The sequence below is a fragment of the Salvelinus alpinus genome, chromosome 24, assembly GCF_045679555.1.
Source record: "Salvelinus alpinus chromosome 24, SLU_Salpinus.1, whole genome shotgun sequence".
NCBI classification, from domain to species: Eukaryota; Metazoa; Chordata; class Actinopteri; order Salmoniformes; family Salmonidae; genus Salvelinus; species Salvelinus alpinus.
In genome coordinates this window covers 35,028,970-35,056,217 of record NC_092109.1, presented here as the reverse complement: position 1 = coordinate 35,056,217, position 27,248 = coordinate 35,028,970, and the positions used below count along the sequence as shown (strand labels likewise).

General features: G+C 42.6%; 3 protein-coding genes across 9 annotated transcripts; 2 read left to right on the top strand and 1 right to left on the bottom strand.

The window, feature by feature from the left end:
• Positions 1–5,513: 5,513 nt before the first annotated feature.
• Positions 5,514–9,439, top strand: LOC139552724 (putative nuclease HARBI1). 4 transcript variants are annotated; one of them, XR_011670464.1, is made up of 11 exons: positions 5,514–6,084; positions 6,387–6,457; positions 6,545–6,721; positions 6,812–6,873; positions 6,956–7,042; positions 7,130–7,171; positions 7,240–7,528; positions 7,627–8,181; positions 8,251–8,366; positions 8,463–8,574; positions 8,669–9,439. XR_011670464.1 is itself a non-coding variant. In XM_071364743.1 (10 exons), the coding sequence occupies exons 7-10, from the start codon at positions 7,710–7,712 to the stop codon at positions 9,037–9,039; spliced, it is 1,071 nt and encodes a 356-aa protein (XP_071220844.1). In that variant the 5' UTR covers positions 5,687–6,084; positions 6,387–6,457; positions 6,545–6,721; positions 6,812–6,873; positions 6,956–7,042; positions 7,130–7,171; positions 7,240–7,709; the 3' UTR covers positions 9,040–9,439. The 4 variants fall into 4 exon arrangements, 2 of the variants coding, with proteins under 2 accessions (XP_071220844.1, XP_071220843.1); XM_071364743.1 differs by having other exon boundaries at positions 5,687–6,084; positions 7,240–8,181; XM_071364742.1 differs by having other exon boundaries at positions 5,687–6,084; positions 7,130–7,528.
• An 8,369-nt stretch (positions 9,440–17,808) lies between these two features.
• Positions 17,809–21,050, top strand: cd74b (CD74 molecule, major histocompatibility complex, class II invariant chain b). The gene is made up of 7 exons (XM_071364745.1): positions 17,809–18,131; positions 18,723–18,892; positions 19,085–19,155; positions 19,263–19,290; positions 19,408–19,617; positions 20,553–20,594; positions 20,743–21,050. The coding sequence occupies exons 1-7, from the start codon at positions 18,055–18,057 to the stop codon at positions 20,748–20,750; spliced, it is 606 nt and encodes a 201-aa protein (XP_071220846.1). The 5' UTR covers positions 17,809–18,054; the 3' UTR covers positions 20,751–21,050.
• A 1-nt stretch (position 21,051) lies between these two features.
• LOC139552727 (SLC35A4 upstream open reading frame protein-like) lies at positions 21,052–27,171 on the bottom strand. 4 transcript variants are annotated; one of them, XM_071364748.1, is made up of 4 exons: positions 27,091–27,171; positions 25,175–25,252; positions 22,845–22,943; positions 21,052–22,646 (listed from the first exon to the last, which is right to left on the bottom strand). In XM_071364748.1, the coding sequence occupies exons 2-4, from the start codon at positions 25,187–25,189 to the stop codon at positions 22,449–22,451; spliced, it is 312 nt and encodes a 103-aa protein (XP_071220849.1). In that variant the 5' UTR covers positions 25,190–25,252; positions 27,091–27,171; the 3' UTR covers positions 21,052–22,448. The 4 variants fall into 4 exon arrangements, with proteins under 4 accessions (XP_071220849.1, XP_071220848.1, XP_071220847.1 ...); XM_071364747.1 differs by lacking the exon at positions 27,091–27,171 and adding an exon at positions 26,895–26,980; XM_071364746.1 differs by lacking the exons at positions 25,175–25,252; positions 27,091–27,171 and adding an exon at positions 23,948–24,562.
• Positions 27,172–27,248: the final 77 nt, after the last annotated feature.

The following is a 27,248-nucleotide window of genomic DNA, read 5'->3' as shown; positions in this document are numbered from 1 at the left end:
ATGTAAACGATATCATAACCTCCATCGATAAGAGACAATACTGTGCAGCTGTATTCATAGACCTTGCCAAGGCTTTCAACTCTGTCAATCACCACATTCTCATCAGCAGACTCAACAGCCTTGGTTTCTCAAATGACTGCCTCGCCTGGTTCACCAACTACTTCTCAGACAGAGTTCAGTGTGTTAAATCGGAGGGCCTGTTGTCCGGACCTCTGGCAGTCTCTATTGGGGTGCCACAGGGTTCAATTCTCGGGCTGACTCTTTTCTCTGTATACATAAATGATGTCGCTCTTGCTGCTGGTGATTTTTTGATCCACCTCTACGCAGACGATACCATTCTGTATACTTCTGGCCCTTCTTTGGACACTGTGTTAACTAACCCCCAGACGAGCTTCAATGCCATACAACTCTTCTTCCGTGGCCTCCAACTGCTCTTAAATGCAAGTAAAACTAAATGCATGCTCTTGAACCGATCGCTACCAGCACCTGCCCGCCCATCCAGCATCACTACTCTGGACGGTTCTGACTTAGAATATGTGGACATCTACAAATTCCTAAGTGTCTGGTTAGACTGTAAACTCCTTCCAGACTCACATTAAGCATCTCCAATCCAAAATGAAATCTAGAATCGGCTTCCTATTTCTCAACAAAGCATCCTACACTCATGCTGCCAAACATAACCTCGTAAAACTGACTATCCTACCGATCCTTGACTTCAACAATGTAATTTACAAAATAGCCTTCAACACTCTACTCAGCAAATTGGATGCAGTCTATCACAGTGCCATCCGTTTTGTCACCAAAGCCCCATATACTACCCACCACTGCGACCTGTATGCTCTTGTTGGCTGGCCCTCGCTTCATATTCATCGCAAAACCCACTGGCTCCAGGTCATCTACAAGTCTTTGCTAAGGAAAGCCCCGCCTTATCTCAGCTCACTGGTCACCGTAGCAGCACCCAACCATAGCACGCGCTCCAGCAGGTATATTTCACTGGTCACCCCCAAAGCCAATTCCTCCTTTGGCCGCCTTTCCATCCAGTTCTTTGCTGCCAATGACTGGAACAAATTGCAAAAATCACTGAAGCTGGAGACTCATATCTCCCTCATTAACTTTAAGCACCAGCTGTCAGAGCAGCTCACAGATCACTGCACCTGTACATAGCCCATCTGTAAATATCCCATCCAACTACCTCATCCCCATACTGTTCTCTTTTTTTTTTTGCTCCTTTGCACACCAGTATCTCTACTTGCACATTCATCTTCTGCACATCTATCACTCCAGTCTCTATCACTCCAGTGTTTAATTGCTAAATTGTAATTATTTCGCCACTATGGCTTATTCATTGCTTTACCTCCCTTATCTTACCTCATTTGCACACACTGTATATAGACTTTTTTCTATTGTGTTATTGACTGTATGTTTTGATAATTCCATGTGTAACTTTGTGTTGTTGTTTGTGTCGCACTGCTTTGCTTTATCTTGGCCAGGTCGCAGTTGTAAATGAGAACTTGTTCTCGACTAGCCTACCTGGTTAAATAAAGGTGAAATAAAAAAATTCTCGGAGTCCACTGACACACCGTCCTTTTTAATGATTTGTCCAAGGAATTTCACTGTTCTTCGTAGGAAGTGGCATTTCTTGGGTGCTAGTTTTGTTGGTACTTAGATGGCTAAACACAACTTCAAGTCGCTGCAGAGCCAGTTCCTCAGTGGGTGCAAAGATCAACAAGTCATCCAGGTAACAAAGGAGATTTGAGAAATGTAGGTCCCCAAATATACTTAACATCATTCTCATGAAAGAGGCCGGGCTGTTACACAGACCCTGTGGCATGCGATTGTACTCATAAAGTCCCATCGGTGTGGTAAAGGCTGTGTACTTCTTGTCCTCTTCATGAACTGGGATGTTATAAAATCCTGAGGGTCAAGTCCATGGTGCTGAAAAATGCACTGCCACCAAGGGCTGCGAGAAAATCTGCTTGATGAGGAAGGGGATGAGCGTCCTTCACCGTCCGTGCATTCATCCACCTGAAGTCAGTGCCTAACCTCAGACTCCCATCTTCCTTCCATACCATGACTAAAGGGGAGACATACTCACTAACCGACTTGCGTATAAGGCCTACTTCCTCCATATCCGTTAACGCCTTCCTCAGCTTCAGGTAATGAGCAGGCAGAACCCTTCTGAATGGTAGGCGGAAGGGTCTGTCATCAACCAGGTGGATACGGTGAACATAACCCCTGGCTTCTCCACAGTCCAGATTATGTCTTGAGAAGATGTTTTCATATTCTGTGATGGTATTCACAAGCTTCTCATTCAACTGGTCAGTCACTTGGCATCCATCAATGTCTATGTCTCCTAATCCTAGATCAGACAGTCTTTGTTTCAGGTTGTGGCAGCCATTGTCCTCCTGCTTCTGTTCCATTGGGGTTTTACCCACCTCATGAAGGGAAAGGGAAAGGGGGATACCTAGTCAGTTGTACAACTGAATGCATTCACCTGAATGTGTCTTCAGCATTTAACCCAACCCCTCTGAATCAGAGAGGTGTGGGAGTTGCCATAATCAACATCCACGTCTTTGGCGCCCAGGGAACAGTAGGTTAACTGCCTTGCTCGGGGGCAGAATAACAGATTTTTACCTTGTCAGCTCTGGGATTCGATCCAGCAACCTTTCGGTTACTGGCCCAACACTCTAACCACTAGGCAACCTGCCGTGAAGGCCCTGAAAGATTGTTGCATCCTCACCAGCCAAGCATGTAGACACATCGTTCAGCTTCATGTTACGTCTTAGAGTGAGATGTTTATCGGAACAGTTTACTACCTTTAAAGGGGCCCAGCCATGTCCTCACATGGGCATAATAACTCTACCCACAAGTATGTTTCTGGGCATGACCTTTGACCTGGTAGGCTCGACTATTACAGTGCTGCCTGGAGACAATGCCAAATTTTTTAGGAAGTTTACCCCAAACTAAGTGTTCAGTCTTGGGAAAAAGAGTCACAGCTTGAGTAAGCTTCATGGTCCCAATCTTGCCATCAACTTCCTGTCCCTTCCATCTTGTGACACTTGTCATCATCTATAGAAACTGCCCACATACTGTTGAGTGAGTCTGGCCATCCATGTTGTTGACTAGCTTCCAGTATTCGTCAGTGCCCCTCACGCAATAGATGCTTAATGACATTCGATCCCAGGATGAGATCATCATGCTGTCCAGGAACAACTAGGGTGGGCACTTTAACATCAATCCCATAGATTTGCATCTCCAAGTCATAGAAACACTTTGATGAGGTCTTCTTCCCCCCACGCCCCACTAACACTAACTCTGTAGGAGGCTGATAATGCTGAGGAAGGGCACCTGCTTCCAAAATTCTCTGCTCAGCATGTTCACTCAATGTACAGGCCATAGATCCAGTGTCAAGCATGCCCTTAAGCAGCACTTTCCCATGTACAGACACAGAGCTGTAAAACAAATCTGAAAAGCCTCAGCCTCTTGTGAACCTAACATAACAATTTTCTCTCCTTCTTTCACATCAGAGCACAACATCTCATATGTTTTCTCGAGATCATCAAATTCTTTCTTGGAGGCAGACAGTTGAACACCCACATTTCCCCCCTTCACCTGTGGGCGTGTCAGTTGAACGGTTGCTGCTGCTGTGGGTTTCTCTGCTGCTGTGTTGGGCGTCTCTCACCGCCAGAATTGGCATAGCGTTCCCCCTGTTTTAGACAATTTGACTTCCAATGATCAGGGGAAAAGCACCAGAAGCACAAGTTCTCATGTCTAGGGTAAATCACAGTGGAGTAATCTGTTGATCCACAAACCCTGAATTTCCTAAGCCAGGGCCTCCCGGGTGGCGCAGTGGTCTAGAGCACTGCATCGCAGTGCTATGCTGCGCCACCAGAGTCTGGGTTCGCGCCCAGGCTCTGTCGCAGCCGCCCGCGACCGGGAGGTCCGTGGGGCGACGCACAATTGGCTTAGCGTCGTCCGGGTTAGGGAGGGTTTGGCCGGTAGGGATATCCTTGTCTCATCGCGCTCCAGCGACTCCTGTGGCGGGCCGGGCGCAGTGCGCGCTAACCGAGGGGGCGGGTGCACGGTGTTTCCTCCGACACATTGGTGCGGCTGGCTTCCGGGTTGGAGGCGCGCTGTGTTAAGAAGCAGTGCGGCTAGGTTGGGTTGTGCTTCGGAGGACGCATGACTTTCGACCTTCGTCTCTCCCGAGCCCGTACGGGAGTTGTAGCGATGAGACAAGATAGTAATTACTAGCGATTGGATACCACGAAAAATTGGGGAGAAAAGGGGATCAAATTAAAAAAAATATATATATAAAAAAAAAAAAAATCCTAAGCCTGAAGGGCGTGTGTGAAACCATAACAGGTGGTATGCTCTTCTCTGAGGTACGTTCAAGCAGGTGAATGAGCCTCTCGATACTTGCACTCTGCACATCTTGTTTGGCGGTGAGAGAAGTGTCACTGCACGCACCTGCATTGGCCCCGCCTTCACATGGAGTTGCCTGGGGTTCATAGATTCTCTCCTGTACTTCACTTGCAGTCCATTTCTCAGCAGACTTGTATTGGAATGCTGCTGCCAGTTTGGAGTCAGGGCAGTGTTACAAACATCATGACGACATCTGAGTTGGTGCTGTCACTCTTCTTACCTTGTCTCTTAAGGCCCTCGTCAGCGACATCTATGGCCTTGTTCAATCGAATCCAATACTCCATAACAGCCTCTCCGGGTTCAGGTTTAGTATTGTACAAATCAGCTAAAGGCATGCATGAATAGGCCAATTCGCTGAAAGTCTGTTTCAGAATGTCAAATACAATCTCTAGCTTCTCTTTAAGATCAACAGTTGTCTCATTGTGTAAATGTATCTTTACCATGTCTCTTTCTTTGCCAGATAATCGACTAATCATCTCATCCGAATTGTTCCCCAACAGGACATCCCTTCCTCCTCAAGTATATTCTCATCAGCTCCTCCCATTTATGAATGGAACATTTGTCTGTACCATCTCCTCTATATGTAGGAGGTTCCTTCACGTCTGATTGCATGATGAACTTCATTTTACTGAGGTCTACATATCCTGCTGACTCCGAGTGATGATCACTTATCTTCTCTGTACTTACTGGTGGCTCATGAGTACTGGACCTACCACTGCATTTTTTCCCTAATGGAGCTCCCTATTTCCCGGGCTAACTGAGTGACCAGCTCAGCTAGACCATCTACAGGGGCATTTTGATTAACACTAGATGAAGGGCTTTCATCAGAACTTTGTTTGGAGCAAAACATGGGGGAACCTACTGCACCTACACGCTCTACAGTAGTTTAATCGGGGTATGATAAAAACCTCCACCTCCCGGCAGTGAATTTGGGTTCATCATCACCATTATAAGATGCCATGTCACTAAACCACTGTTATGTTAAAATGTATGTTGGTGAACATACTTCTATGTTAGTTAACCATAAACAGCATTCTCAATACATTGTTTTCAGAAAAATTATTAAACAGGAAAGAAAATAGACTGCAGTTCCGCTCTTTGCCACAATGCGGCAGGAGTACCTCAATGATGTAAAGAGTCTCTAGAGCAGCAGCGCCGCCGTGATTGAGCTAACGTCGATCAACGATGAATCCAGGTCACTGGTGCCGTACTGCACAGCTGTAGCTCTACGTTGTGTGTGATTGATTGAGACTATAGAAGTGGACTTTGGAGATCTGGGGCCTGTTGCACAAAAGTAGAATTAAGACATCCGGGATAAATGACTCAGCTGAGCTCAATGAAGCCAAAACATGTGCGTCCAGGCTTAATTGGTTGCACAAAGACCAAGCCAGGATGAGCAGACACGGATTCATTAAGCCAGGTGAAACCAATCCTGGATAGGTGCGCGCTCACGGCTCACTCAAATAGACCCCGCCACAGATCACAGATTAACTGATTTACCATGGCAACTAGAGCCGCGTACTTTTCCCCGTCGGAAGCACAAATCCTCATGGAGGCATACGAGGAGGTAAAAGATATAATTAAGAAGAAAGGCAACACCGCCACAGTGATAAAGCAAAGAGAAAAAGCGTGGCAAAGTATTGCAGACCGCCTGAATGCGTAAGTAGTGCACAATTACACACTCACCGCTCCGCTGAAACATCACAATTACAATTCAAATATTTAATTCACATCTCCAAAAATGCAGTTGTACTGTAATTATGAAACGGTTAAATTTTTAATTGAAATGCACTGCAGATATGAGTGAAATTGTGTAAAGTAACTCCATCACACTGTATAAAGCTATGATAAATTGTTTGATATTTTTACTGAAAACAAGACAAAAATACCAAGTAATTTTTTGCAGTGTGACTCCATTAAATGTGGTGTGTGTGTGTGTGTGTGTGTGTGTGTGTGTGTAGATTAAACATGAACGGGCCAAAACGGACATGGCAGCAGGTCAAAATCAAATACAAGAACATTCTGCAGAATGGTATGGTCCCTGACTAATATTTAACAAAGCACAAGCATATATTGTACCCAGAAGGTGCCTGCTCACACATTGTCTGTACTGTTTTAGCAGTGAAAAAGAATACCCACAGACAAGGCACGGGTGGTGGGTCACCAAAGGCTGACCTTACCCCAGCAGAGGACATGGCCTTGGAGCTAAATAAAGGCAGGCCCGTCTTAGAGGGGATCCCTGGGGGGAAAGAGACGAGCATAGGTTCCTCCCAAGATGCCACCCGCTTCATTCAAGGTATGTCCTTCCATCTCTACATGGGATACAACCACATTCATATTGAATCAATTTGGACTGTCTGACTTTGGTTTACCTATTGCCTTGCAGTGTCTGGCAGCACTGTGTTCCTGTTAGAGCCACCAGCACAAGCACCAGACGATGCTGATCCAGTGAGTACTCCATCAAAGGCATACTGTAGGCCTGGCATGTCTTGTCTACTAGCTTCAATATGAATCCGATTAAATGTGATAGGGTGAAGGCCCCAGTGCAGCAGCAACAGCACATGATGGAGACGATGATGAGGAGGAGACCATCTCTCTGGATTCCAGAAGGCATGAGGTATCATGTTAAGACTGTGAAAGTACTATTTACTCTACAATGGTGAGGAGTCCTCATCAAAATCAAAAAATCTAATTTCTTTTACAGGACCCAGATGCTATACAGTGGGAAAACCAGCCTGGCAACATAGTGCGTATTAATAAAAGGACACCACATCCTGCCAAATTCCAGCTGCGCTAATTGTATTGTGTTCACAGAGCTCACAAGCTATCAGAAAGTTGTATGGCAACCACCTCCGGCGCCAAATAGAACTGGCAGACATAGACATTCAGTACAAGAAGAAAAAGATGGAAAATCTTGCACTGGAGTCCGAAATAAAAAAGAGGACAATTAGGAAACTGGACCTTGAAATAAATAAACTTGAGAGGGAGGTGAGATATGCCTTCAATGTACACTGTATGCTAACTGTAACACAAATGTATTAATCATTATTTTTCTTTCCTCCCCCAGCTCCAAGAAGATGACACAGCTCAAAATAAAAATTAGGTATATTCTCGTAAAGTCAAGTGAGCCATGACATATGAGCTCTTATTGTGAGCACACAGGACGGTGGCATCTTTCTAAGGTTTTTTTTATTTTCCCAGCAATCAGTACAACCAAGTCATCGTTATAAGGCATCGCCCTCTTTTGCCCACCCCCCCAGCACCAGGTGTGGCCACTAGCCTATATGAAGGCCCAAAATTGTGTGTTCCTTTCTGCTCTGACAATGGCATGCCCATTCGTGCGAGATGTGGTGGATGAAGAAGCACTTGTGCTGAGGAGAGCCTTCAGGCGAGAAAGGGTCTTCAGGGACCGGTTGGACCCACTGGCCTTCCCTGATGACCATCTATATGAAAGATACAGGTTTTCTGCAGATGGCATCAGGTATCTATGCAGACTACTGGGTCCCAGGATTAAGCACCGCACTGCACGGAGCCATGCACTGAGTGTGGAGCAAATGGTTTGTGTGGCCTTGCGCTTTTTTGCTAGTGGAGCCTTCCTGTACTCAGTGGGGGATGCAGAACAGCTGAACAAGGCCACAATTTGCCGCACAATAAGGAGTGTGTGTCTGGCTATCAAAGCATTAGCAGATGTCTTCATCTCCTTCCCTGGCCACAGAAGACTCTGTGACATCAAAGAGGAGTTCTATAGGATTGCAGGTAAGAGGATCTACAAATTACAGGACAACTGTTAACACATAGTAGGATACTCATTACTTTGTGTGACAGGTTTCCCCAATGTCATTGGTGCAGTGGACTGCACACACATAAGGATAAAAGCCCCCTCAGGTGCCCATGAGGCCGATTTTGTGAATAGGAAATCCTTTCACAGCATTAATGTTCAGGTGAACATAACTTTTTGATATTGTCCATTGACGAACACTCTGCATTGCCAGTGATGTGCATTGATTGGTGTAATATTCCTCATCTTATGATTTCAGATGGTCTGCAATGCTGACTGTGTGATCAGCAATGTTGTGGCAAAATGGCCTGGCTCAGTCCATGACTCCAGAATCTTTCGGGCCTCTGAAATCTATCAGTGCCTATCACAAGGTAAGCCACACAACCCCTATTTATAACCATCATGGCTGTGTCAAGAATATCACTGTGTTTATGAGGTAGTAATGATGAGATTTTGTGTTGACAGGTGAATTCTCTGGTGTGTTGCTGGGAGACAGGGGGTATGGCTGCCAGCCTTTTCTCCTGACACCTTTCACAGACCCCCAGGAAGCACAGCAGGCCTACAACCATGCCCATGCCAGGACCAGGGCCAGAGTTGAAATGACCTTTGGCCTCCTGAAGGCACGCTTTCACTGCCTTCACAAATTAAGGGTCAGCCCTGTTAGGGCATGTGATATTACTGTGGCTTGTGCTGTCCTCCACAATGTGGCCTGCCTGAGGAAGGAGAGGGCCCCCAGAGTGCCACCAGCCATGGACTGGGACAATCCGGCAATCTTCCCTGATGACGACAGTGGTCGGCTGCTGAGGGACCAATATGTGTTGAATTATTTTAGTTAGTATATGTGCTTTCAATTTTGGTTAAATATGTCCTGCGGTGGCAGAGGAATTTGGGTTTTTTTGGGTTCGTTTTTTGACGAATTTGGCCTCTTATGATGTTTGTGCGGTATACTGTGTGTAATACAAGGCTGCAGGGAGGCTACTGCATCCATTCATTTGTCTGTTCAGTTGATGTGTATGGATTTGTCCTGCATTTATTTTAGTGTGCAGACATGCAGGGTGTGTTATATACAGACCTTTGAATGTGTATGTATCATTTTGTATAATATGCTTGGATTCTGTGCTTTCCATCTTGTAGAGTCACTGTGACTTCAGTTTCGAAAGGAGCTGATGGTTTACCTGCTTTGTTTTGTCCTTATTCAATAAAGGAACATAATGTTACACATTGTGTTTTTATATTCATATGGAATGTGTATTTGTTTATATGACAGAGTACTAGGGCCACACTGAAGAAAAAGGATAAAGTCATAAATTTATGAGGCTGGTTCTTTCTGCAGAAAAGCTACATATTGTTTTTACAGTTTTGATACTTATGACAATGTGATACTTAATATTCTGGCACATCAGCATGTCTTTGTTTATGAAACCATACTGAAGTACAATTTCACGAAATGCCCCACATCTGTCATTTTAACAACTGTCCTCCTTTAAAACAACTGGTTACAATATTATGACTTGTGTTTTTTTCCCCTCTGTGGCCCTAATATTCTATCATTTTATATATAGCCTTATAGTCTATGGGAAACTGTAAATTATCTAATGATAGCAACATCATCTAAAAATCATTTTTTATCCAAAATCATTGAAATTAATGATCACAAACGTTTAAATAATAACAGTGGGTCTAGTTATATGTGATAACAATGTATAGTGAGCAGTGAAATAACTATTGGTTTCCATTTGTGGTGACTGCTGACTGACATTAGGGATGAGATTAAATAGATCCTGGAATTTAGCCTGGTCTGGAGCAGGCTAGCTCCACAGAATAAATCTCCATGGTAATTTATACCATAACATATCCTCCTGCCCCCTATCCATCTTTAGTGCAACCGGATTACGGATCAATTGAGCCAGGATCACCAAGATATCCTGGCTTAATCCCTTATCCTAGTTTTGTGCAACAGGCCCCTGGTTGTTCAAAATAAAATACAAAACATTTGTAGAGCACAAAAATGTTATGCCAATTGTCGCCACTTTCTACAACATAGACGCACAATAGAAAAGACTGGGATCAGTCGAGGAGCAAGGCATCGTTCACACATACAATACCTTAGCTAGCTAGTAACCACATGTTGAATTCAGAATGTTAATATCATCCTAAAAAAGTACAATTAAAGTCTAAGTCACAAAAAAAAAAAAAACGGTGTATGACTTTGTGCTTAAAGGAATGTTACTTTTCTGAAGATAACAGAAAAAGAGTACCTACCTCTCATAGTGCATCAAAACTATTTGAGAACGAGCATGCAGGGCAAAACACAAGTACACACTCAAATATTCCCAGGCTGCAGGCATGCATAATAACAAATCAACATGCTACAGTCGTGGCCAAAAGTTTTGAGAATGACACAAATATTAATTTCCACAAAGTTTGCTGCTTCAGTGTCTTTAGATATTTTTGTCAGATGTTACTATGGAATACTGAAGTATAATTATAAGCATTTCATAAGTGTCAAAGGCTTTTATTGACAATTACATGAAGTTGATGCAAAGGGTCAATTTGCAGCGTTGACCCTTCTTTTTCAAGACCTCTGCAATCCACCCTGGCATGCTGTCAATTAACTTCTGGGCCACATCCTGACTGATGGCAGCCCATTCTTGCATAATCAATGCTTGGAATTTGTCAGAATTTGTTTTGTTTTTGTTTGTCCAACCGCCTCTTGAGGATTGACCACAAGCTCTCAATGGGATTAAGGTCTGGGGGAGTTTCCTGGCCATGGACCCAAAATGTTGATGTTTTGTTCCCTGAGCCACTTAGTTATAACTTTTGCCTTATGGCAAGGTGCTCCATCATGCTGGAAAAGGCATTGTTCTGCACCAAACTGTTCCTGGATGGTTGGAAGAAGTTGCTCTCGAAGGATGTGTTGGTACCATTCTTTATTCAGTGCTGTGTTCTTAGGCAAAAGTGTGAGTGAGCCCACTCCCTTGGCTGAGAAGCAACCCCACACATTAATGGTCTCAGGATGCTTTACTGTTGGCATGACACAGGACTGATGGTAGCGCTCACCTTGTCTTCTCCGGACAAACTTTTTTCCGGATGCCCCAAACAATCGGAAAGGGGATTCATCAGAGAAAATGACTTTACCCCAGTCCTCAGCAGTCCAATCCCTGTACCTTTGGCAGAATATCAGTCTGTCCCTGATGTTTTTCCTGGAGAGAAGTGGCTTCTTTGCTGCCCTTCTTGACACCAGGCCATCCTCCAGAAGTCTCCGCCTCACTGTGCGTACAGATGCACTCACACCTGCCTGCTGCCATTCCTGAGCAAGCTCTGTACTGGTGGTGCCCCGATCCCGCAACTGAATCAACTTTAGGAGACGGTCCTGGCATTCTTGGGCGCCCTGAAGCCTTCTTCACAACAATTGATCCGCTCTCCTTGAAGTTCTTGATGATCCAATAAATGGTTGATTTAGGTGCAATCTTACTGTCAGCAATATCCTTGCCTGTGAAGCCCTTTTTGTGCAAAGCAATGATGACGGCATGTGTTTCCTTGCAGGTAACCATGGTTGACAGAGGAAGAACAATGATTCCATGCACCACCCTCCTTTTGAAGCTTCCAGTCTGTTATTCAAACTCAATCAGCATGACAGAGTGATCTCCAGCCTTCACACCTGTGTTAACGAGAGAATCACTGAAAGGACAGCTGGACCTTTTGTGGCAGGGCTGAAATGCAGTGGAAATGTTTTTTAGGGATTCAGTTCATTTGCATGGCGAAGATGGACTTTGCAATTAATTGCAATTCATCTGATCACTCTTCATAACATTCTGGAGTATATGCAAATTGCCATCATACAAACTGAGGCAGCAGACTTTGTGAAAATTAATATTTGTGTCATTCTCAAAACTTTTGGCCACGACTGTATATGAATATATGGACCTGGTGAAATTGACAAAGTATTTTAACAACTGTTACATACACTACTGGTCAAAAGTTTTAGAACACCTACTCATTCAAAGGTTTTTCTTTATTTTTACTATGTTCTACGTAGAATAATAGGGAAGACATCAAAACTATGAAATAACAAATATGGAATCATGTAGTAACCAAAAAAAGTGTTTAACAAATCAAAATACATTTTATATTTGAGATTCTTCAAACAGCCACCCTTTGCCTTAATGTCAGCTTTGCACACTCTTGGCCTTCTCTCAACCAGCTTCACCTGGAATGCTTTCACAACAGTCTTGAAAGAGATCCCGCATATGCTGAGCACTTGTTGGCTGCTTTTCCTTCACTCTGTGGTTTGACTCATCCCAAACCATGTCAATTTGGTTGAGGTCGAGGGATTGTGGAGGCCAGGTCATCTGATGCAGCACTCCATCACTCTCCTTCTTGTTCAAATAGCCCTTACACAGATGTAGGTGTGTTGGGTCATTGTAGAATTGAAAAACAAATGATAGTCCCACTAAGCACAAACCAGATGGGATGGCATATCGCTGCAGAATGCTGTGGTAGCCAAGCTGGTTAAGTGTGCCTTGAATTCTAAATAAATCACTGACAGTGTCACCAGCAAAGCACCCCCACACCATCACACCTCCTCCTCCATGCTTCACGGTGGGAACCACGCATGCGGAGATCATCCGTTCACCTACTCTGCATCTCACAAAGACACAGTGGTTGGAACCAACAATCTCAAATTTGGACTTATTGTCAGGATTTGGCCAGGATTGTTCCGGTTTTGGTCACTAGATGCCCCCATTGTGCTTTTTTGACCCTTTTGTTTTTCCCTTGTTTCCATCTGATGCAGCAATTCATCACTCTTCTTCTTGGTCAAATAGCCCTTACACAACCTGGAGGTGTGTTGGGTCATTGTCCTGTTGAAAACAAATGATAGTCCCACTAAGCGGAAACCAGATAGGATGGCGTATCGCTGCAGAATGCTGGTTAAGTGTGCCTTGAATTCTAAATAAATCACCGACAGTGTCACCAGCAAAGCACCCCCACACAATCACACCTCCTCCTACATGCTTTACGGTGGGAAGTACAAATGCGGAGATCATACGTTCACCCACACGGCGTCTCACAAAGACACAGAGGTTGGAACCAAAATCTCCAATTTGGACTCCAGACCAAAGGACACATTTCCACCAGTGTTATGTCCATTGCTCATGTTTCTTGGCCCAAGCAAGTCTCTTCTTATTATTGGTGTCCTTTTGTAGTGGTTTCTTTGCAGCAATTCAACCATGAAGGCCTGATTGACACAGTCTCCTCTGAACAGTTGATGTTGAGATGTGCCTGTTACTTGAACTCTGTTTTATTTGGGCTGCAATTTATTTTCGTAATTATTTTTGTAATTATTATTTTACCCTCTTTTTTCTCCCCAATTTCATGGTATCCAATTGGTAGTAGTTACAGTCTTGTCTCATCGCTGCAACTACCGTACGGACTCGGGAGAGGCGAAGGTCGAGAGCCATGCGTCCTCCGAAACACAACCCAACCAAGCCGCACTACTTCTTGACACAATGCACATCCAACCCGGAAGCCAGCCGCACCAATGTGTCGGAGGAAACACCGTACACCTGGCGACCTGGTCAGCGTGCACTGCGCCCGGCCCGACACAGGAATCGCTAGTGCGCGATAAGACATGGATATCGCTGCTGGCCAAACCCTCCCCAACCCGGATGACGCTGGGCCAATTGTGTGCCGCCCCATGGACCTCCCGGTCGCGGCCGGCTGCAACAGAGCCTGGGCTCGAACCCAGAATCTCTGGTGGCACAGCTAGCACTGCGATGCAATGCCTTAGACCACTGCGCCACCCGGGAGGCTGGGCTGCAATTTCTGAGGCTGGTAACTATAATTAACATATCCTCTGCAGCAGAGGTAACTCTGGGTCTTCCATTCCTGTGGCGGTCCTCATGAGAGCCAGTTTCATCATCGCGCTTGATGGTTTTTGTGACTGCACTTAAAGAAACTTTCAAAGTTCTTGAAATGTTCTATATTGACTGACCTTCATGTCCCCCCTACCTTGTCACAACACAACTGATTGACTCAAACGCATTTAAGAAGGAAATAAATTCCACAAATTAAGTTTTAAGAAGGCACACAAAAAAATATTTTGATTTGTTTAACACTTTTTTGGTTACTACATGATTACATATGTGTTATTTCATAGTTTTGATGTCTTATTCTACAATGTAGAAAATAGTGAAAAATAAAGAAAAACCCTTGAATGAGTAGGTGTTCTAAAACTGTTGCCCGATAGTGTATATATTTTTATTTCCACATAGGTTGGAATAATATTGTGGAAATTATGGTAATACCCTTTTAGTGTATGAGCTTTTTTATTTATTTTTTATTTCAGCCTGTTTTGGTGTGATGGGGTTTTGGCCTGACTGGGGACATCACTAGGCGATACTTTGGTTAATAGAGCAATGAGTTCCAAACCTCTCTACCACTAAAGGCTAGTTTCCAGCCTGGATGAAAATTTCCATCAGTCTCGCTGAGCCACTGCGTTGTTTTGCCAATGCTTTGCTTTATTCCTGTTCATCCACACTGCCAAGGAGGTCGATTTTTGTTGGACCACTCAAAACGGGCTTCAATACCACAATCCAACCCTTTTAAATTAAACTAACAAATTATTTTATAGATAATTATTTGAATGAGAACAAAATGGAATATTATAGGCTGATAAAGTAGTCAACATTTTGTAGTGACAAACATTTCTGCTTGTACTATATGTGTCAAGATCGTCAAAATAACATTCGGACCAAGGCGCAGCGTGATATGGGTTCCACATCTTTTTATTTGTGAAACGCACAAAACAAGAAAAAAACAGCAAACGATACATGTGCTCACAGGCAACTACACATAAACAAGATCCCACAAAACACAGTGGGGAAATGGCTGCCTAAATATGATCCCCAATCAGAGACAACGATAAACAGCTGCCTCTGATTGGGAGCCATACCAGGCCAACATAGAAAAAAACAACCTAGATTACCCACCCTAGTCACACCCCGACATAGAGAATAAAAAGGCTCTCTATGGTCAGGGCGTGACAACATGCACGTAATCAGTCTGGGAGAACCTGGATGTCTATCGAGAAAGGGGGATACATAGTCATTTTTGTACAACTGAATGCATTCAACCAAAATCTTCCGCATTTAACCCAACCCCTTAACCCCCAATGCTCTTAAACACTGTCCTGGGGCGCGCCCCCCCCCCCCCCCATACACATATTTAGCAGATGTTACTGGAGGAGTAGCGAAATGCTTGTGTTACTAGCTCAGTAGTATCTAACAATTCACAACAATACACCACATCTAAAAAATAAAAGGATGGAATTTAGAAATATATAAATATTAGGACGAGCAAGGTAGGCATGGCAAAGACTAAAATAGGGTAGAATAGAATACAGTATATACATATGAAATGAGTTAAACAGAATGGAAACATTATTAAAGTGACCAGTGATTTCATGTCTATGTATATCGCGCAGCAGCCTCTAAGGTGCAGATTTGAGTAACCGGGTGGTAGCCGGCTAGTGATGGCTAGTGATGGAAGTCTGATGGCCTTAAGCTAGAAGTTGATTTTCAGTCTCTCAGTCCCAGCTTTGGTGCGCCTGTACTGACCTTGCCTTCTGTACTGACCTTGCCTTCTGGTAGCTGGTGACTAGATAGTGAACGGGCCGTGGCCTGGGTGGTTGATGTCCTTGGTGATCTTTTTGGCCTTCCTGTGACATCGGGTGACTTAGGTGTCCTGGAGGGCAGGCAGTGTGCCCCCGGTGATGCGTTGGGCAGACCGGACCACCCTCTGGAGATCCCTGAGGTTGTGGGTGGTGCAGTTGACGTACCAGGCGGTGATACAGTCTGACAGGATGCTCTCAATTGCGCATCTGTAAAAGTTTGTGAGGGTCTTAGGGGCCAAGCCAAATTTCTTCAGCCTCCTGAGGTTGAAGAGACGCTGTTGCGCCTTCTTTACCACACTGTCTGTGTGGGTGGACCATTTCAAATTGTCAGTGATGTGTACGCCAACGAACTTGAAGCTTTGCACCTTTTCCACTGCGGTCCCGTCGATGTGGATGGGTGCGTGCTCACTCTGCTGTGTCCTGAGGTCCACAATCAGCTCCTTTGTTTTGTTGACTTTGAGGGAGAGATTATTTTCCTGGCAACACTCTGCCAGGGCCCTCACCTCCTCCCTTTAGGCGGTCTCGTCATTGTTGGTAATTAGGCCTACTACTGTTGTAGTGAATCAGCTGTGTAGTGCTAGTGCAAAAAACAAAACGTGCACCCAGTGTGGGCCCCAGGACCGAGTTTGGGAAACTCTGCGCTAGGCTACCTGTCGCCCCTGAGTTTACACAGGCAGCCCAATTCTGACTTCTTTCAACAAATGTGTCTTTTGACCAATCACAGATCTTTTCACGTTCCTCTGCCCAGGCGTTGCTGATGCATGCCAGATCTTACAACGCCTGGATTTGGTATTTTACATACCGGCTAACAACATCTTACAGCAATCTGTCAGTCGATGAGGCACACAATCATTAGTTGATGCATGCAACATCTGAGCAGGGGAATGCGACCTTTGTAACTGCTTTGTAGTGTAAACTCATTTGGGCTATTACCCTTCATTGACCACCTTTTTGACCTTTCGTCCAATATACTAATCATTGGTTCCAAATAATTAAGTCTGGTTCATGTTTTGCATGTTTTAAAGTAAAATTACTGTAAATTATCTTTGGGAGATTTCTAAAGGTGACACTACTAGGGGAATACCATTGTCAGACAGGTAAATGCCCATCCAATTTTCTCTGACAATTCCCCTTATTAGAGAAGAGTCTATTATCCCTGAGGTGCAATTAATTTTGCAGTACATAGTAAAAACAATAGACACATTAAATACAGCAATATGTGCACAACAAATATACCTCTAAACCAGACAAGAATAGTAAATCCATACCTAAACAGTACACATTGAGGGATTGTATTATACTCAAATGTTGGGTCCCATAAACACAAAACCTACTTCACTTTTCTCTATGGGCTGGTTTCCCGGACACAGATTAAGGCTAATCCTTAAAAAGCATGGTCAATGGAGAATCTTAATTTAAATCGTTTTTTAGGCCAGCATTAATCTCTCTAGGAATCCTGCCCTAGAAGTTCCAACTAACCATTTGATCTCTTTAACAAGTATATTGTTTACGGTTTAGTCACAGGTTATCCATTATATTGACCAGATACTTAAGTGGCAGCTCTAACAATGAATTATAGTTAATAAGAGGGAAAATACGCGTGTGGACAGGCACAACTCCGATATAAAGTGTTTTTCTCAACGTGGCTGGGATGTCACGTGTCCTACTTATATCAGTACACTCGTGACAACCTGAACATTACGAAATGTATATTAGATCAAATAAGACATACGTAGCAAATAAGCAATTACTTTTTTCGTTAATCAAATTCAAAACTCCTATTGACCTCTAGCAAAAACAACTCGCTTGGTGAGCGAATAAAACAAAGAAATGCCACCTGCTGGAGAAGACAGATTTTGGGCCCAGTTATGCTTCGCTTCGCCTCTTCCTCTCTGGTTGAATTGCTGCAGACACCTAATATTGTAGTTCCTCTTTGTGTTAAATAAAATATGCCACCAACAACTGCTGACGCTGATCAAGTCAGCCAATCAGAAATCATTTAATGAAACCAAACTGTCCAACCTGAGTTTATTTTATGTATCAGGGACTTTCCTTGAATTTGACCAATCTCAAAATTCCCTTCTCCTCGGACAGGTTATAAACTGTGTCTGTTTTGGGTGAGCCATTTCAGATTGAACCCCCCTTTAAAAGGTTGTAACAGAGAGACTGCTACAGGATGTCTGAGCCAGAGAGACAGCCCCTCGTCGGAGCTTCCAGCGAGCAGACCGCAATCAATGTAGGAACTACAGCAGAGTAAGGAATATTACATACCTTTTTCTCTTGTCAATGTCTTTATTATAATTTTCTAACATTTACAGGGTAATTTCAAAGAAGTCGTTTTATGTAAAAAAAAAAAAAAAAAAAAGTATTCTCAGGGGAAAGGAAACAATGATCAAACTGACAGAAATGTACTTTTTTTTGCCAAACTAAAAAGCATGATCATCACTACTACGCTGTCCAAACGCCTATCTAGATATACAAATTGTTGAGCAGTATTAGTTTTAATCTGTGATTACATAAATTGTGTATGTATACGCTGATAGATTTTATCTTTGTTTAAATGTGATTTAGAATCTAGATAAATTCCTTAAACTTAAAAAGGTTGTCTGCCCAGCAACCCCTGACGTCATCATTTTTGTTGTGAAAATAATTTACCGTCATAAAGAAGGTATGATTTAGTATGGTCTAGTAATTGATTCAAAACTCTTTTCTTTGTTGCCACATACACATTTATATTGATTACTGTAATAGCGGAATTATACGAAAAGTCCCATCCATCAGACTCATAACAAAGCAATAAAGTATCCATCATGTTCTCAATTTCTATATTCTGTCTCCTCACAGAGGGTCCAACAAGAGGGCCTTCAAGATAGCTGGTTTCACCCTCTTGGCCTGCCTGCTCATTGCTGGTCAGGCTCTGACGGCCTACTTCGTCCTGGGCCAGAAGAACGACATTAAAGACCTGCAGGAAGAGAGCAAATCCCTGAAGAAGGAGCTGAGTCAAGGGCACGCTGGTGAGACGATATGTTCCCCTCAGGACCCGGTCCTGTAAAGTTCTAGTGTTAGCTAATGGCTATCAGAGCTACACCCTTTATTTGGAGCCTTTTGAACAGGAAATTAGTGAACTACCACTCAAAAAGATACTGTATCTTATGTAGGCTAAACTTTGTAAATGTATATGAAAGTTTCTCTCTTTCTGTCTACAGCTGCTGTCCCCATGAAGCTGCATGTGCCCATGAACACCATGCCATTGCTGATCGATGGGTCTGCTGATGAGGTCAGTCTTCAGCTATAGAAATGACATGTTAAACCATGATTAGCATGCTTAGCTGTCTCTTGAATATGCCTTTATTCTCAGTTCTGTCTTTCGGCTTCCTTTTTCAGGGGACATCTACCCAAGGGCCAAAGGAAGGTATGAAATGTTATTCATTGACATTTCAACTGTCATGCCAGTAAACCCCCCTTTCAAAGCTCCCCCACCCACTCTTTATCTCACTTCCTCTCTCATCACATAACATCATCCACACAGGATCAGGTTCTCCCACACAGTGTCAGCTGGAGTCAACAGGGTTGAAGCCAACAAGTATTGAATTCTTCCGACCCCAGTGTGATGAGCAGGGCAACTACCTGCTCCAGCAGTGCCTGGATGCCACACCCCTTTGCTGGTGTGTGGATGCCAGTGGGAAGCAGCTCTCTGGCACCGTAACCAGTGGGCCTGCTAGGTGCGGCGCCACATCCGGTAAGATCCTGTTTGAAGTTGATTATTCATTTTGAAGTTGAATATAGATGGATTTTTTTTTAAATTATACTCAGATGTTGCGACCCATAAACACAAGACCCACTGCACTCTTTTCTACTTCAGGGACTAGTTTCCCAGACAAAGAATAAGCCATATCCTTAAAAAGCATGCTCAATAGAGAATCTCCGTAGGAATAGTTTTTAAAGTCCAGGTGTTATCTTAATCTGTTTCTAAACAAACTGACCCTAGAAGTTCCAACTAACCATTTGATTTCTTGAACAAGTGCACTATTTTCCTTTTAGTTGCATCAGAGACAAGATATTTTAGTTTCCCTTTGTGTTCAAGAAAATCTTCCACTAACATCTGATGATGCTGATCAAGTCAGCCAATCAGAAATACTTAAATGAAACCAAAGAATTCCAACCTGAAGTTTCCTTATGAATCCGGAATTTTCCTTGGACCTGACTTGTCTCACTTTCCCTTTCTTCAGAGAAGATAGATATGAATTAATTTTTTTGTGAATTAATCCATTGTGATTAATGCTCTTAGATTATGAAGTATTCATACTGGGGCTGTCAGAGTTAATCCATTAACTCAAATTAACTTTTTGTAATTTTAGGGCACTATTTATTTTATGCAATAATTCGCAGTCTGAAAGCATTCAAAATACACTGAAAACATCCAAAATACATAATCTATTCAGCTAAAAACAACAGTGCGATGTCAAAACAAGTTTACGTTGAGGTTAGATTTTGTTTACCATTACTTCGAACAAAATCAAGATGTCAATATTCTTGTAATGCTTTTTGTATTAAAATAAATAAGTTAAATTTAAGCAAATTATGAATTTGCAATTAATCACAGCAAATCCAGCAATTAACTCTTATAATAGTTTGACAGCCCTAATTCACATCCATTATTACTACCTTTTGCAGCACTCAATCATGTGATGGCCATACCTGATGTGATGCGGAGTGGTAAGTATCCTTGTGGCATGTCATTTTCCAATAAAATAGGAAGCAATTAATCGTTGACCTTTCTTCAAGTATCGTCTGACTACATTTGTATGCTGTAAGGAACTATCTGGCTATTCTGTTGGTAATGTACATTTCTCTTTATTTACAGATGAGTAAAAACCAGTGAGCTGTGAGGACCAGTAAAACTGTCCCACTAGACATGTCTACATTTAAGCACTTCCTTTCAGAATGCCCTGATTCTGTGGACATTCTAAATAATCCAGCACATGGATTTGGAAACTAACAAGTTCTCTTTTGTTGTATTTTCTGTATGGGTCTATTTAATTAACCTATGATTTTGATATAATAATGCCAGGTGTACTAACTGCTGCTCACTGCTAACCATAAAACTGAGATTAGGCCAACCAAGGTGTAACAGTCATTCTAGCTAATAAAATAAAGTCAAAATAAATGCCACTGAAATGAAACACTTTATTTAAAGGGCTGCCATATAATTGAAATTTCATACCATTTCAAGTGTACAAACCAAAGCAAAAGAAAATGCGCAGCTACATTGTCACAACAAGAACAGACATCACTGACATAGCATACCTCATGTATGGAAAACCAATTATAAATGCTCTGCTATTGGTGATTTCTCATTTCACTGCGAGATTAAACCGATATAGATTGCATGTTAGTGCTAAAAAAAACAACTGTGAGCATCTCATTCTTTTAGGCTCTCCAACATCTGTCAGTCTGGTAACAATGGCAGTGGTTTTCAAATCTCTCCCCTGGCATTTTTTAAGTTTAGTTGTAGCTCTGAAATAGCACACCTGATTCTGATTCACCTATTCAATGGTTTGATGATTAGTTGAACCAGGTGTGCTAGCTGTGGCACATTTAAAATACATGGAACGGCTGGGGGTCCTAGAAGCTAGGTTTGAAACCCCCCCCTGAGCTAGGAGACTACAACCCCCTCTGAGGACAATATCATTCACCTAATAGTGCATGGCTCAAGATTGTTTACTAGTCCCAAGTATTGTGGTAAATCAGAAACTTCTCCCATGTAGTTCGTTCTGGCTGAGAAGGCAGTACTGAACATTAATAGAACTGCAATGCTTGAGCCAGATGTCCAGGGTTATATCAGTTGGTATATGGATTTACTTTGCTAAATCACAGGAACTCCTGCCAGAACCACCTGACCGATATGGATGCAAACTGCAGGTCGATAGTTCCCCTGTAGAGGTCACTGTGCACCATTATATAGACTGCATTGTGATGTACTCAGTGTACAGAACTATCAACCAGACACAATAAAGACTGGTCTACTAGGAGCAGGTCAATATGGGTTTACAGTGACCTAAAAGTCAGAACATAGGCAGAGAACTTGCTAGGAACAGATTTGTAGATATTAACATAATATTCTCATGTTTAGCATATGGGTACTACAGTATGTTGTAAATATAATTTGGGTATAACAAGGTTGGATGGTTAATCTACAAGCAAGACCAAATAGAAAGCTGCCCTGAGGCAAAGGAAATCTCCCCCTATAAAGCACCCACTTCCATCAGTAAAATCCCCATTGCATAAAATAAGACCGTTATCTTTCCAGTTAATATAAAATATATATATAAGCCCCTGAGGCGTATTGCACACATAGCAAGAGATGATTGTGAAGACATGATGCATGATTCAAGCAACCATATTGGTTTTTCCTAAATTTCTCCACACAAACAAATATCATTTTTCTAAATTCCGTACCATTGTGCAATCTAAAACTGAAGGCTGTGGAGTGGAGTAGTTCAATGGATCTTTTTTAGGGGGCAGGTTTATTGGTTCAGTGATCCATCTTCTCCCCCAGAACCAGGGCTGTTATTTGCCAGGTCCTTTTAGAGTGTTGAAAAAGTCTTTCAGGGTTTGCTCGATGTTGGGCACGCCAAAATTTTGAGCTGCAAAGATGCCTGTGCAAGTACCAAGGATCACGCCCAAAACCGCAGAGGATCGCAGCCTAGACACAATATATCCTGCCAAGAAGCCCTTAAGGAAAGGAGAGGCCAGCACACTGCCACCCTGGAACAGAAACACACAACAAACAGGTATGATGTTCTTCTAAGGCCCATCTGACAGTTTAACAAGATGTATGGAAAACGTGTACTCTTATCTGCACATATACAGACCTGATATATAACTACAGAAAAGTGAGGGTTTGTATGAGATCATGTTTGCGTGAAAGCAGCCCGAGGCCTGCATGTGTGTCAGACATCTGACCTGTGGGATCCCAGCCTGTACTTCCTTCTCCACACGCCGCTGAATGTCCTCTAGCTGGTCCTTGAGCTCTGCCAGGTCCTTCAGTGGTCTCAAGGGGTCCTGTTGTGGTACATGTCAAAGGTCAATTACTATACTTATCAAACAGGATTTCAGTTAATATATGAATCTTCTATAAATAGGCGTGGTTGGTCATATCCTCGGTGGCTACTGATAACTGGAAGAAAAAAATCTACAATGAGAATAAAATAGAATGCAGTCATTCTTAGGACCAAAATGTGAGCCTCAAAACAAGAATGTAGGGCCAGCCCACCCATTAGGCAGGATTAGGCGGCCGATTAACCAGGGCGGCATTTTCTGTGCTAAACTGACCAACATTCACCTGCAACAACATAAAACCTCACATATTTCTGCCGAGAAACAATGACAATTTCTGTCAACCAGTGGCATATGGGATTTTTAGGTGGGCGCTGACGCTACCCTGTGATAATACGTGCCCACTTTGTCAAAGGCACAAAATGTTTTTGCTTGTCTATTCTTAGCCCGCGGTTGGAGATACGCATCGCTGCGGCGCTCCACCAATGTTGCGTCATTTTTTTTAAACATAAATCATGTAGCATATACAGTCTATGTAGAAATAATGTGGTCTTTTCTGTAGCATACAGGATGGAGATAAAATGTATGACAATGTAATGCGACAGACCTTTTACATCATGCAAGTTTCTCCGATCAAATAGCCTAACCTAAATGGCGCCCAATCAAATACACTGCCATGTTAAACAACATCTCCTAAAAATGGGCCAGGTCAAAGTAAAATGGACAATCAGGATACTCACAACTGCGCTCCATGAGTTTCACCCCGTGGGCTAAATTGTCATGATCAGTGGTTTAAAGCTCGTATCCGTATATTTCTGATAAACTGAACATTGAGAATTTGAGAATCAGAATTTACGCTGTGTAAACAGATTGATTATTTTTGCAAATAGGCTCAGTTTAACGCCTGATAAAGTTAGCTGGGTTGCTGATATTCCGAACTTAAATAGCCAAATTGATTAGTCACAGAAATCAGGACTAATAAAGCCAATGCAACTGCCTGTTTTACAAACCGTAAGCCTACCACATGGATGGGCATTCATAAAATTCCATTGTAGCCTACACCCCAGTAAACACGGTCCAACGCCAGCGTCTTTCTTTGGTGCATTCCGGACCGGCCTTGACGTTTATGTTTGGTTAAAATTTTGTTCGGTCTGGACCAATCTTCATTTGGCCCAAACATAGACTTCACATAAGGTCAGTAGCAACTTAATTGGGGAGGACGGGCTGGTGGTAATGGCTGGAGCAGAATCGGGAATTGTTTCAAATACATTTGTTTACAGGTGTTTGATGCCATTCCATTTGCTCCATTACAGCCATTATTAGGAGCCGTCCCTCCCCTCAGCAGCCTCTTGTGATGGACGTCCATGTTTGGTTCAGATTTGGTCTGGTCTGGTCTGAATTTGGTCCAAACATAGACGTCTATAAGTTAGGTATTTTCAACTGTCATTCAGAACTGAAAATGAACCCGAATTCACGTCTGTAAAATACATATTTCAACGTCCAGAAAATACGTATTTTCGCCTTTCATTCGAAATCTACATTTAACCTAACTTCGGCGTCTGGAAAACAAACCCTCGACCTTCTAGCCCGAAGTCCAGCGCGCTATCGACTGTGCCCCAAAAGCATGCTCGAGGGGCAGAGTCGATAACCGCGCTTATAAACCCAGCGTCGTTTCAACGTCATTTTGCTTATTGGGACTATTTTAGTTTGTCTCACTTAGTGCAGCAGAACGGCCAACAAATATTCCATCCAAATCTTCTAATTGTTACTGTCACATTACCTATATTGTAAACGAAATCCATTATTCGGCGATACTAATGCTTGTTAAAGTAGTTTACGTTACTGTTTTACTTTCTTGATCGACTATTGATTACTCTAGACTAGCGTAACACAGCACAACTTTGACAGCTCATGGGAATTCTACAGGCCATAAATATGGCTTATGAGTATCGTGTTTCTATTCTACATTCTTACAGACATCATACCCAGCATAATAACGGCAGCAGTTGCCTAATGAACCAGTAAATCAGGTTGCTGATACGAATGTAATGTGTAGTTAGCTAACATTAGCTAGCTAGTAGGCTAGCGTGACAGCTCTTACGCAAAAACATAAAGCTAGCAAAACCACGGTCACGTTATCTACAATGAACAGACTTGAAGGTAAATAACGTTAATAAACAAGTACTACAACTGCGAATAAAAGCTCAGATTTTAACTCCCCAATTTATGGCACTAACCTTGTCGTCCGCCATGTCTTCAAATCAATGCTCCGTCAGTCTATACCACTGGCTTATGACTGGGCTCGATTTTCTTTCCTGCTCGAAGACATTTTGTTATTTATTTTTAATTTAACCTTTATTTTATCCGTCATAGAGTTCAAGGTATATTTTACAAAAAAGCCAGAAATTACAGAAATTACAAAATGCAAGCAGAAAGAAAACAAGGGCATAAAAAAACAAACACATTCATCAAGGTTTTCAATAAGCTTTCTGAATTGCCATAGAGGCACTAAAACATCCTCTCAGAATGCCGTATTCTGGAAGACTGTAACTCAAATCAGTGCCGACTGTTTTTACTCTGCTTACTTGCTACATCGGTGTTTCATTATCTTTACAATGTGTCAATGTTTTATATCTTGATAGCTTTGTGACATTGAGGCCAGTCCTGTAGCCTGTGCACAGGTAACAGGACATGCCAGGCGTAAAGTCAGCTTGTTTTATTATTAGTACAAATCAACTGGTTTGAAACAGACTTTTTTGAAACTAGGGCAAATTTGTATTTGCCTGGCTACCCAACTCCTTGCTCTGGCCTAACGCTAAACCACGTTCACAGACGTAAATTTCTTCTCAAAAATGAAGTATGTAGCGAACCAGAGATATTAAATAAAGGGGGAGATAGTAATCCTATAGGCAATGTATGGAGGAACGTGTAACGCCCCACCCAGCAGACCGTTGACCAGTCGCGTTCACGTTCATGCTGCGTCACGCAACCCGTTCTCAAATTCCGCATTCAAAACAACTGGGAACTCAGAAATCTCCGACTTCTGACTTCAGTGCTTTCAATACAACTAGGAACTAGGGAAAAAACGATCTCCAACTTGGAAAAATCTTTTGAACAGTCATCCAACTCGGAATTCCAACCCAGGAACTCAGGCCTCTTTCTAGAGCTCAGACTTCTCGACCCAACCTCATATTTTTCAGAGTTCCCAGTTGTCTTGAATGCACCAAAAGTCAGGGTATTGGTGCTTTCAAGACAAATGGAAACTGAAAAAAACAAGGTCTAATCATGACGCTGATGATCTTCAGGTTGGAAAGTCAGAGCTCTAGAATGATGGGAGTTTCCGACTTGGAATTTCGAGTTGGGTGACCATTCAAAAATATTTCTCAGTCGGAGCTAGTTTTTTTGAATAAGTTCCCAGTTGTCTTGAATACATTGAAGTCGGAAGTATGAGATTTCCCGAGTTCTCAGTTGTTTTGAACGCAGCATATGAGTCTAGAAACCTGCCTTTTCCCCTTGAAATAATGTGTAATGGCACGAGTCCAAAGCTATACGATATTACAGAGAACAAGTTAATTATCTCACATCATGAAATAGAGCTCCACAGTGGAGGTGTCATAGTACCCAATATTTTTCTCATAGGCGATTTTAGAAACACTTAAAATAAGGTCTGTGTTTCGTGTAGGCTTACCCCTGCAATTACGTTTTGATAATCATGCAAATCTCTCTTGGACAAGGTGACTTATCAATATATTAGTCTCTGTCTGATTCGAAAATGATAATTAGCACTAAAGTAGAAATGCAAAACTACAAATCTCACAAGCTCCTGCATGTCACCTCTAGCTGATGCCTTTGCTAACCGGTATTGTGTTAATTTTACAGAATTGTCTGTGAAGAACACATTCATATTTACAATGACGGCCTACTGCCTTGTTCAGGGGCAGAACAACAGATTTTTACCTTGTCAGCTCTGGGATTCGATCCAGCAACCTTTCAGTTACTGGCCCAACACTGACCACTAGGCTCCCTGCTGCCCGTTTAATCCAGAGATTCTTACCTTTGCCTCGATTTGGCTATTTATGATAGCCACATTAGCAGCTAATTAGCAATTCATTTGTTGGGGGTAAATAGAGGCAAATATATTGATAAAAGTTACCTTGTCCTAAAGAGATTTACAAGGTTATCAAAATGTCATGCCAGGGTAAGTTTACATGAAACACAGCCCTTATTTTAAGTGTTTCTAAAATCGCCTATTTATTTTACCTTTATTTAACTAGGCAAGTCAGTTAAGAACTGGTGGGGAAATGATTGGAA